The 12,470-nt window shown below is 43.5% G+C and overlaps 1 protein-coding gene across 5 annotated transcripts in view; it reads left to right on the top strand.

Moving 5' to 3' along the window:
• Positions 1-6,327: 6,327 nt before the first annotated feature.
• The window catches only part of LOC126545780 (SOSS complex subunit B2), a 94,435-nt gene continuing 88,292 nt past the window's right edge, over positions 6,328-12,470 (top strand). For 2 of the 5 annotated variants that reach the window (XM_055061302.2, XM_055061303.2), the window contains exons 1-2: positions 6,330-6,620; positions 6,741-6,838. In XM_055061302.2, coding sequence (XP_054917277.1) covers positions 6,763-6,838 — 76 coding nt within the window. In that variant the 5' untranslated portion in view covers positions 6,330-6,620; positions 6,741-6,762. Of the gene's footprint in view, positions 6,621-6,740; positions 6,839-12,470 lie in introns of all 5 variants that reach the window. The other 3 variants (XM_055061300.1, XM_055061301.1, XM_050193777.2) reach the window with 3 other exon arrangements.

Here is a 12,470-nt window from a genome sequence, read left to right on the forward strand (position 1 = left end):
TCAGCTAAATTCCGCATTGAGAAGGTCACAGCTGAAATTATGAAAGACTTTGTATTTTATAGAACGAAGCCTAACAGTTTGTTTCAGGAAGTTTAATGGGAATAACTTTTATTTTATGCAACTTTTTTTAGTTTTGTTCTATAAACTTCTACATGGTGCCGCTGACTAGCAGTGCATATTTACTGCAATATACACCTTGGCGTGAAAGGAACAATTAATATATGCTGACCGCACTTTTTTTCGGGGTGCGTTGCAGAAGTGCTTCTGCCGTGCCTCCGTTTATTTATAGCCACCTCAAACTCCTGTGCCGATGAATAGGAAGTCAGTCGAGCTTTGAAAGTTTATCACATTATATGCCAACAACAAGCAAAATAGTTGCGGGAGCCAAAAGTTATCATTAGGAGGAAGCTTTAGCTCGAGTTCTATCTAAATACATGTCAAAGGAGAATTCGTCTTTCTCGGCAACTACTGCATCAAATTTGACGAGGTTTGTTACATTTAAAATAAAAACTTAAAACCTAGTGACTGTTGGTTTCGAATTTTTAAGTTAGGTCGTCAATCTTTTATTAAAAATTGGCAAAAATCTAAAATTTTCAAAAACGAAACTATGAAGTTTACAACTCTGTAACTCAACAACCTAAAATGATAATACAACTCGGTGACTTGTATCTAATAGTACATCTAAAGCGGACAAAATTGATATGTTACACATGAATATAAAAAATATAATAATAGGCAAATGCAACTTTTGCAAAACCCTTGTAACCAACGTAACAAATTCACGTAAGATGTAAAATGACATATTGAATTTGTCCGCTTTGAATGATCTTATGGATGCCGTTTACAGAACCGCGATATCAGTTCTTGACGCAGAGGTATGAATTTATAAACTTCGTTCTTCTATTTTTTTCAAACGGTCAAATATTTGAACATTGTTTTAAGAAAATTCAAGCCCTAAATCGAAATTCCGCTTCCAACAGCCACTAGAATTTAACTTTCTCTTTCAAATGCAACAAATTTCATTGAAATCGGTCCAGGGGTTATCTCACAAACACGCTTTTACGTTTTACATGTATTTGAATAGGCCGCGTCGGAGTTGGGCCCGAGCTAAAGCTTCCTCTTAAGAAAGTTAAAGGGCCCCTCACCAAGTCTGGCCATCTTGAGCTGGCAAGCGAAGAACATACAATGCGCGCTAACGATTGTGTTTCCAAAGAATTACATTGCTACGCACCACGGAAAGTTCTGAAATTTCAATTCGAACGCGGTTTCCCTTTCCCTCGCGACGACCGCACTCCTAGCCGGACGGTGACGTACTCGTGTCCCTGCGCCTACGTACTTGTGTCCGCAGTGTGACGTCGCTCGGGGTAACCCGTGACTTCGAGAATTATTCAAGGCAACATCTATTATTTGTGTGATATGTTGCTTGAATTGACGAATTGAAGTTTAGTCTGGTGCCTCGCAACGTTGGGTGCCTCGCGCGAGACGGAAGACGGTGCGTTTCCTTCCCGCTATCCTCCTTTTCGCGCGGGCGAGATTGAGCCGCGATCGTCGGCTCCCCTGGCACGCTTTCACTGGCACATACAGCGTAGGGCGCGCGGCGATGGTGTTATCGCCCTTTGACTTTTTAGGGAACATCACGGCGACGGCAGAAATGCGCCTGGAGTGTCTATATAATTGCTATCGCAATAAAACACACAACGGGCGCCAGTCAGCCGAAAACAGTGTCCTCACTTTCAAATGCTTAGCCGTCTCAATTCCGAATCATAAAGCGTAATAGTAGTTTGACTCACGCAGCCTGTGTTAGTAAAACTACTTAGCAGAAATCCTCATTGACTAGTACCACTTTCGAGAAATTCGTCCTTGAAATGTGCTTCGAAATACCTTGACATTCCAGTTATCAAACTGATAACTGATTTAAGGTTGTGATAACTGATTTAAGCTCGTCCGGGACTGATATACCGGACGACCTTAAAGGTACACTGAAATGAGTATGGTATTCCTTCGAAGGAAATGACGCCTAATTCTGCAACCCCTGAGGGAACAAACTAAAAGAAAACATGATTTCTTCTGCATAGTAAATTATCCTTCTACAATAACAAAAATGACTCCCTTACCGCGAAGAGAAAAGCGAGAAAAGGAAAGAAATAACTTATGATAATTCAAAGGGAAGCTCCTTGCTGTCGGAAGCCAGGATGTGACTAACGCATACTTATATAGTAAGGTACAACAAGGAAGAATAGGCATATGCTTGCTGTTAGGAAAACGATGGAAGATGTTTTATAAGAGTGTGAAGATATCTGCTCAGCGGTCGGTTCATGCTCGAGCCTCTGGTCTCCTTGAAGCCCTTGGGTTCAGCGATAGCAGGGGAAAAGTAATCATGTCCGCAATGGAGATTAGTAAGAGGCGATTGGAAGTTTGGTGTCAGAAAAGCAGGGAGATCACGAACAATGGATCGAGGTGTACAAAAACAAAGTTCCCAATAATGGTTCAGAAAATTCGATGCTGGGAATTCTCTCTATCTGTGTGTGTGTTTTAAAGGTAGGTAGAACATTAGGTAAAATAATAAGTGTTTGGCGCAACCTACCGCCCCGCTTCAAAGGGGACGCCCACAGCGCCCATCCATCCATCCGCGGCAACGGCTGCGCCAGCCGTGTGAGGGGAAAAAATAAGAATCGGGGGCGGAATCTTATAAAAGGTTCGGAAAGCGAACAGTGCACTTCGCTGCTTACGTCACTAAATGGGCCACTCTCAAGCCGGGGGTAGAAGAAGGGGAGGACGCGACCAATAGACGAGAGGGTGCTGCCTCTGAAATGTACGTCATCATATGACGAGCTAATAATAGTGGTGGTTGTGGACGGCCACGGATCCACAAAACATACAGCCACGGTAATTGCAAGGAAGCCTGAACAGGCCGAACAGGTTGCGATGGCTGTTGCGCTCACCGACAACAATCTTTCTCACATCTACAGCGACTCCATAGCCGCTATCAGAGCTTTCCAAAAGGGCCAGGTCTGCGCACAGGCTCTCAGAATCGTCACAAAGAAAGAGATTAAGAACCACGTCATATACTGGTTCCCGGCACACTTAGGACCAAAGATCGGCTGCGCGCGCGCTTACAGACCGCGCGGCTTCACCCGACCACTCGGAGAACAAGGACGCCCACACTACATACAATGAAATCACTAGGCACTACTACCTACAACGTAGAGAGTACAGCACGCCACACCGCACACTCACTCGAGCTCAAGCGGTTACACTCGGAATGCTACAGACACATACTGCACGCAAAACAGACTACACCACTAAATGCCTGAGCTCTACGACAAGTCTTATTGCACCAATTGAAATACATCCCTTAACGTCTATCATTTATTCTGGCCGTGCTCTCAAGCTCACATAAACTACGAACAGGACAAGTGAAAGTTTGAAGAAGAAATCCGGAGCGAAGAACTCGCTCCCCAACTCTGGGCCGTCCAGCAGGTCCACGACGCCGCCAGGAAACTTGACCTCCCGGTTCCGTCGTGGGAAACGCCCACTCCATGAGAGCCCAAAGCTCTCGTGGCCTGCAGGACCTTGAATAAAGTTGATTTCCTTCCTTCCTAATCGAGGAACTGCAGAATGTTTCTGCTTGATAATTAAATATAAAATATAAATTAAATATTATCTGGTAAATTCTAAAGTATAAACGTGCGGTGCCGGGCGTTTACGCAATGCTTGAAGTAATTAACTGATGTCATTCTTTTTCATTCTCAGCCGACAGGTAGTATCGCAAGCGTAAATGAGTTAGCAGAGCGCAGTGCTATGCCGTCTACTACTAGGAGCTTGCACGATGCACGCACCACGAATGCACTGCCAGCACTTCCTAAGTAGTGAGCGCAACGAAACCGTGAACTGGTTCTTAGGACCGTTTTTACTAGCGGACTATAGCAATTTTACTTCTTTTTGCGCCCTTCGTCATCGGCGCGGACATGATTCGCTCACCACCGCGCTGCCGCTATCGCTGCGATCTGCCTCACGGCTTGTAGCGTGATAGAAGCGATGAAACATGAAATCGAACATTACGATATTAAAATCGAACATGAAATCGAACATTACCCTGCATTGCTTACGCGAAGTAAAATCGAAGAGCGTGGTGCTGACGGTGCACGCTGTGCCGTAAAATTGAGGAAGAAAGTGCAGCACTCCCGAACTAGAACAAAAAGGGCAGCCAAATAAGTGGTCTCCACGATATCTTCCCGTCCTGAGTCTGCAGTTTTATCAGCTGAACGAAGGAAGCGCTGGAGCAGCATAGGTCGCTGAATGGCAATTCACGCTGGCGAGAGCACTGGGAATTCGATCTCGCCATGCAAATATTCTCCTTGGCATTGGCTTTGAAGCGGAGGTCACGGGAAAAGCTCACCCAACCCTTCAACCGGCCGGCACAGTAATTGTGAGAACAACTTCGTGGACAGTGTCGGCAAGAGAGATCTAGACCATTCCGATTAATACTTGGCTTTCGACAGACCTGCAGGCCGGTGGCGATGAACCGCAGCGCGCAACTCTTTACTCTGCGTGTAATGACCACTGGTACGTTTGCAGCCGAGTCTCCTCCAGTTCGTATCATAGCCTTCAAAAGGTCTGCTTAGGAAACCGACAGACAGGAGAGGCGCAAATAATTTTCCGTCATCCCTCCGAACGCGTATCGCACTGCCAGCCGTGGTCGACACCGAAGGAGAAACGCCAAGCAGGCCTCCGAAGCAACCAACGCACGCGCGCGCGACATCCGCATGGCTCGCGTGTCTCCAAGGTAGTGCGGCCAGTGTCGCAGCCAAGCCACAGCAACCGAGCCCAAAGCGAACACATAAGACTACCTATTCGCCGGTTCCGCTCTTAGCCGACCACGCGTTCACTCTGAAAACGATTGAGAGATCCGTGACGTGTTCATAATTTTGCAGTGCAGCCCCATGGTCTCTGACAGCCGGCGACGCAAACACAATTCTGAGCAATCACATAAGGCCAAGTGAACCGTTCGCTTTCCGAACCGCTATAATATTCCGCCCCAGAAAGATTGCTTTCACGCATCCACGGCGGTATTGCCTTAGCCTCTCTACAGTGCCTAAATAAAGCCTTCAGTGTCACTTTGTGACCTTCAATAAACACAAACTATAGTTAATGAAGGGAAAATGAGACATCCACCCAGATGTAGCGAATTGCTACAAAGGAAATCCATACGGTTTCCTCGAAAGAAAAGCCTCGCAGTTTTCTTAAAATTTGTCCTGGTCCGGGAGTCGAAACCAGGACCACCGCATTTCCGGTGCAGCCGCTCTACAATCTGAGCTAACCAGGCGGCTAGCAGATGGCAGGGCGAAGTCGAATTCATCAACCCGGCGGAAACCCGCAACGTTGTGAGAAGCAATTAATAAACGGAAAATGAAACATCCACCCAGATAATAGTTCTGTGGGTTCCCGCAGAACTATTACGTCACAAACTATAGCCTTTTGACTCTTTATGCACTCACACACAGCTTGCACATACATTTATGCACTTGCACAAATGGCCACAACGGATGACATAATTGTCATATACTACCTGCTGCGACAAATGACCTGCAAGAAATTTATTCCAAATTACATCATTGCAATTCACAGTCGCGATTTTGTAGCGATGCCTTTACCGCTGCTATTCCCTTTCGCGCTTTAACGCTCCGTGAACGGTGGCATAGAATCGAGTGGAAGGCATCGCTACAATATCGTCTTGCGAGCTCCTCGGCTACAATTCGTAAAACTAATTACTGAATTTCAGTAATTCAGTAATTATCGAAAGCGGCGGGCCGCCACCCCGCGTGCCACTAACCTTAGTGACGCCAATGAAAACACACACACACCCGGTATACATGTTCACCAATACTGAGAAGCTGCACTGTCCAACTCAGTCGGACCAGGGGACCCAGGCCAAGGACATCGCGCGGGTCGCAGGGGCCCTGGACTAATGGCTCCTTCCTCAGAGGACTTCAACCAATGGACAACACGGCATTTGTGCTGTACACTTCTCTTCTCTTGTGTCCTGTCTGCACGCCTCACCTTTTCTTGCATAATTCAACCATTACTTGGCAAAACAAAGATTTATTTCTCTCACCAAAATGACAGTATCCAGAGCAGAGTTTAATTGCGAATACCACCTGAACAGTAGCGCAACTGAGCAGGAAAACAAGCGGTTCTCTTCGACTGGAGGTACGTGACTTCGCTTGTAGCGCCATGACCATGCATGCGCCGCTCCGCGCCGGTGGCTTGCAAGCCGCATCGGCCGCATGCGCTCGGTGCGCTCCGCTCCGTACACATACTATTTGTATGTGTACTACCGCCCGCATACGCAGAGTTGCAGTTGCGGCGGTTGCGGCGTTTCGTTATGGCGGGCGTTGTGCATGGTGGAAGCTGATGCTATTACGCGGTAGGCCGTTATGTAATTTGCGACTAGTTCTTTTTCTTTCCGTTGAACACTCAATAATTCGACGTATGACCATAACTTTCGCAATTCTGGCGAAATAAATAAAGCCTATGCGCTTGTAGCCATGTGGCCATACACGATAGGCGTACGCCGTTAGCGCAACTGTCGTGATCCTCGTGACAATATTCTTAAACAGGTAAGCGAGTTGGCTTCACATGCTTGGCGCACGAGACTTGGTTCGGCTCACGTGCGTGCTCCATTTTGCTGGAACTCTGCGTCTGGTCAACATGGTTCTCGGTCACTCAATTTCGTACAGGCATCAGGAAGCACCGGAAGTAATGGAGCCGACAACAATACGAGATTTGAAGCCAGGGATGAAAAACCTCAGTATTATATTCATCGTCTTGGAAATAGGTGAGAAACGTTCGATTCTGTGCGTTTTAAGAACGGTACATTCCGTTAGCACTAGCGATACAAATGCGATCTCCGTGGATCGGTTCCAATTGCTGCTTCAGCAGGTACAGGCAGCTTGTTCCACCGATCGTTTTGTTGACGTTTGTTTCCGCTAATGTCCGCGCATTGATTTTGTTCAGTGTTTGCCTTCAGTGTGGTTCCTACGTAAGTCGCGGCTGAGACGTACGAACCAAATATGCGAGCGTGTATTACAGCAGCACAGGATTGCCCGACTCCTGTTAACATTTTCTTGGCGGTAAATTTTCCGCTGCTGACCACGAGCTAGCGGGTTCGATTCCCCACCGCGGCGGCCCTATCTCGACTGGGACAAAATGCATAGGAAACGCTCGTGTACTTACATTTGCACGTTGCTCGTGCACGTTTAAAAGAAGAAGAAAAAAACAGGTCTCTAAATTAATACGGAGCCTTCGAATACGGGGTTCCACTGTGCAGTTTGTGGACTTAAAATCCCATAATTTAATTATTAGAAGGGGTGGCGGCATGTTTATGCATAGGGTTGAGGATCTTTGCAGGGGCAGCGACCGCTAGTGCATTAGAAGTGTCAAGTCGTATAACGATACAACTTTCATGAGATTTAATATTTGGCTAAGAAAACATCCCCGCTCCCTCATAAATTTGCATTGCATGTAACTTATAGTAGGAGCATTGGGATAAAGTAATTTCCGTGAGGATCTATTTTTATCTGCTGAATTTGTGAGCCATTTTCACACAAAGCAACGTTGCAATGTGAACCCTTGTACTATTAATGCAAGTGTTGAAAGCTTGAAGTCAACTTCGTTTACTGTGTCACATCTTTAGTGCCTTGCATACTAGAGGAAAGCTTCCAATCTGAGACGAAATTAGAAGTGTGCTGTCTTGCCATGTTAGCTGCTCACTACAGCGATGTACATGTGGTCATTTTACTTCATGTTGCCAGGTCCTTTGCTGCTGATATTTGAGAAGGGTTCTATTAAACAGGGTTGCTTTACTATGGCCAAGAGAGAACGGCATTCTCGGCAGGCAGCCATTGTTCAGACAGGCTTGTTTGTCCCGTAGGTGCGAGATTTTCTTGAAAGGAAATAGTGAAGACATTTGCTAAGTGCTTTGGTGTGAGCTAGGTCATTGGGTGTTGATCGCGGGAGTTAGTAGGACAAGACACATATTAAAGAAGGTGGAAAAGTATTATCGTAATCATATGGTTGGAGAGCAATCACGAGCAGCTGAAAGCATGGCTGTGCTGCGGTTTATTTCTGGTATAAAGATTGAGATAAAATGTTTTTCTGTTTTGTGTCATACCTTGCACATCGGGTACACAAAGACAAAGGTGTATCATGCATGCAATCAGTCACTCCACAAGAGATGGGCATGGTTACTTTTTGTTTATTTATTTATTTATTTGAACATACTATCAGCCCTTTACAGGGCCAAGATAGGAATGAGTACAATAACGTATTACATACTGTACAACAACAAACACTAAACACACAGCAGTGCGTATGATCAGGTATACACAAACAATATTAAGAACAATTCGTAACACTTAGTGCATCAGCTTGTGGTACTTAGTACAGCACTATAGGGTAACAAAAACTGAAATCACCCGCAACTAAGAGTATTGTTGAAGTTGGGCCCGAAACTGCTCGCAGTCTCTCGCGCTTACCACTTTCTCCGGCAGTTTATTCCATTCTCTTGCAGTTTGCAAAAAGAAAGAATATTTAAAACAATCCTTAGAAAATCAACCTTCTTTCACGTACTTTGAATGTTTATTCCTTACTACCCGCGACGTTGTCTCTGTTATGTAGCGTTCCTTGTTTACCAGCACCATATGATTCATAATGCTGTAAAAAAGGCTCAGCCTTTTCTGTTTCCTTCGCATTTTAAGCAAAGGAAGGTTTGCCTTTTCATAAAGCGGTGACACCGAGTCTTGTCTTCGATATTTGGAAAAAATGAAGCGCAAGGCACGCCGTTGCACACCTTCTAATTTTAGTGCGTTCTTTTGGTCGTAAGGATCCCAGACTTCGCACGCATATTCCATTATAGGACGAACTAGCATTTTGTATACAATAAGCTTGGATTCTGCGGATGCTTGTTTGAAAGTCCGTCGAATAAATCCTAATCTTTGATTTGCCTTGCCTACTATATTGTCAATGTGGGTAGTCCAACTCATATTTGCAGTCAAAGTTACGCCCAAGTACTTGTATTCGGTCACTCGAGTTAGTGGGGTACCCGATAGGGAGTAGTTGAACTGTAAAGGGGCGTGTTTGTGTGATATTGTCATGCATACAGTTTTATCCAAGTTCAGTGACATTTGCCATTTTGTACACCATTCATGTATTTGATCTAAGTAAGAATTAAGTTTAAATTGGTCAGCTGCGGAGGTTCCTTCAGTAAAAATAACGCAATCATCTGCAAATAATTTGACTTGAATCGATGGGTCTGCTATCAGGTCATTGATATATATTAGGAATAGCAGGGGTCCCAGCACAGAGCCCTGCGGCACTCCGGAGACGACCTCACATATTGTAGACTGGCTTTCTTTAACACTAACGAACTGTCGCCGATTCATTAGAAAAGCTTCGATCCATTGGACGACTTTGCAGTTACCTAACACGACTCTTAACTTCAATAATAATTTCGTGTGGCTAACCGTATCGAATGCCTTTCTAAAGTCTAGATAAATGATATCTACTTGGCCTCTTCGATCTAGCACTTCACAGATGGAATGCACTGTTTCCACAAGTTGGGTCACTGTCGAGAGGCCGCTACGAAAACCATGCTGAGACTCACTGAAGAAATTTTTGCTCGTCAGAAATTCTCTGATGTGTTTGGAGACAACTTCTTCAAGAATCTTACATGGTGTTGACGTTAGTGCAATAGGTCTGTAGTTGGAAACACATTTAAGATCTCCGCCTTTTGGTATTGGGATTATTTTACTTAATTTCCAATCGTCAGGTAGGGCCCCCGACGACAGTGATTTTTGAAAGATAACTAAGAGGTATTTGGCCATCCACTCCTCATACCTCTTTAAAAATGTGTTAGGAATTTCGTCAGGTCCAGATGATTTACATTGTTTTAGATTGAGCAATAGTTTAAATATACCTCACTTGGAAAGCTGGAGTTCGCCTAGAGGAAGGAAGCAAGAAGAAATGCGAAAGTCGTCTACTTCGCCATTGTCTGTAGTAAAGACACTGGAGAAGGAGCTGTTAAGCTCCTTTGCAATATCTTCTTCATTAGTAATAAAGCCTTGAGTCGGACACAACTCAGAGATTGCCTTTTTATCTTTTGAAAAGTGCCTCCAGAACTTCTGGGGTGAGTCTTTAAGGAACTTTGGCATTGTAACATTAAAATACTTCTGTTTGGACTCTCTTATTTTATCCTTCAACTCTTTTTTGAGCGCAATAATCTGTTCTAACAGATTATTGTGTACATGGTGGCATTGAAATTTTGTATTGCGTGGAGAGATGCTGCCTACGTGCTTATATATTGTGGTGGAGTGCTTTCTGGATGTGCTTGCAAGGCGAGCACATTTTTCAGTACTTTGGTTTTAACCATTGGGAACATGGAATTTCTTGTTTCTTTCATGTTCTTTTCATGTTTGTGGCTCTTGTGAACTGATAAGAATCACACCCTTGTACTTTTAAAAAAAGTATCTTGGAGCCAGTTCTTCTCAATTCTGATTCTACAGTTTGCTTGTCTGATCTGCCGTATATCTTTTGTTTCTCCACATGGACATAAGTTTGCTAAAAGCCTTACTACATGAAAGGCAAATGCTTTACACTGAAAATATATGTCTCTCAAAGTTGAAGAAATATTAATGAAAAATTTCACTTCAATTTCCGTGAAAACAGCACGCTAGAAGCAGGTGGATGTCATATAGTGCTATGCTAAATCTAGGTATTTGTTCTGCAGATCAAGGGCTCTTGCTTTTATATCGTGATTGAACATCCTTATGAAAGTAGTTTGAAATTCCTGTGCTTCATTGTGCACCTGTAGCACGCAGACTTGTGTTACAAAAATGGAGTATCTACCCTTCAAGTAGACATCATTGTGCATTACACATAGGGTCCTTCATTTTTTGGGTTTTATGTTTTTTTAAAAGTTTGGAGGGGTTAAGTGTGGACGCATCTTTAAACTGGAAAGCTGGGGAGAGATTAGGCTTTTTGTTCTCTCTTGAGGAAAACTGGGGAGAAATGTTTTTTTTTTGTTTTCTGGGAGCCCGAAGTTTGGGATCTTTCTGGTAACTTTCACAAACAATCAACACAGGCAATGATCTCTGCTTGGACACACATTTCATTTAAAGAAGCGAAATTACTGATAGGAACGTATAATGACAATGACAAAGAGTTGGAAATCATGTGATGGAACTTATCTATGCAAATCCTCACTATCGGGCATTATTTACACTTTCAAAAAAAGCTACACGAACAAAAACAACAATAAAAGACATTTCTGGTGATCCCTCGTTTACTTGGTTTTCTGTACTTTTTTTTTCCTCAGAGGAAAGAAAAAAAAACACAAATAGTGTGCACACAGGCATACTCCACTTGTCTCCTCTCTTCTAGCGTATTGTAGTATTGTGTGGTGCACAACTGGCATACCAAATCTAAAAAAAGCTGCATATGCCTCAGAAGAGAGCTGTCCGGTGTATAGCAAATGTCCCTTACGTCTACCTTGCATTTGAACTTTTTTTAAATATATTTTAGCAGTGTTTTGTTTGTTTGACTACAGATTAACGATGAGGTTCAAATGCTTCCTCCATTATAATGAAAATTATTCTCTCTCTCGTTAGCAAACTTTAAAGAAAATTAGTGTATTAAGAATACAAGGTTCAAAGAACCATGGGCTGGCTGTGCTCACCCCCAGAGTATACGGTCATAAACAAACACTACGTCACACCATGCCTGTACTAATAAATAAACTATTCAAGGAGGATTTTGATCCTCTATGCACTTCTACAAAAGCCATTAAGTGTCTGTCAGGACAAACTGTCCTAGAATAAAATTGTTCTTACTGTATTATTTGCATGAATGTGTTTTTTTGTTTTCGATTTTTCTATGCAATGTAAAACCGTGTTCTTGTATGTATATTGACTGTGATCAGTGTTCAAAGTATTTGTTATGTATGAACGATGTTCATTCTTTGCAACAGCTGTGCTGCCATGTAATAGGGAGTCTGGACTTCTGTAAAGTCACTATTGCGAATTTTAGTCTCGTCCCCTCCTTTTTGACGAAGGAAAATAAAATGGAATGAATGAATGCTTCTTAAAGGGACACTAAAGAGAAACTGGTTCAGTTTAGATTGATAAAGTGCTGTTGAAGAACTCTACTTTCACTGATTTCATGGTAATAGGTTAATTATTTGAAGAGAAAATGACTGTCAAAGTTTAATTTTTGAATTTGCTGCTGAAATTGCCTGAATTTGCCGCTGCATATCTTGTATAATGAAATGTATGTGTGTGTAATAAAGAAAGAAACACCACGGCTGGTGCATCAGTGTGATGTTATGGACTGCAAAGCATTTTTTCGCATTACAGCCATTGGCTTTCAGCAAAAGTTTTTGAAACTTTGCAAGCTCAGTCTTTTGCTCTTTTAGA

This window comes from Dermacentor andersoni, chromosome 1 (assembly GCF_023375885.2).
Source record: "Dermacentor andersoni chromosome 1, qqDerAnde1_hic_scaffold, whole genome shotgun sequence".
Classification (NCBI taxonomy): domain Eukaryota; kingdom Metazoa; phylum Arthropoda; class Arachnida; order Ixodida; family Ixodidae; genus Dermacentor; species Dermacentor andersoni.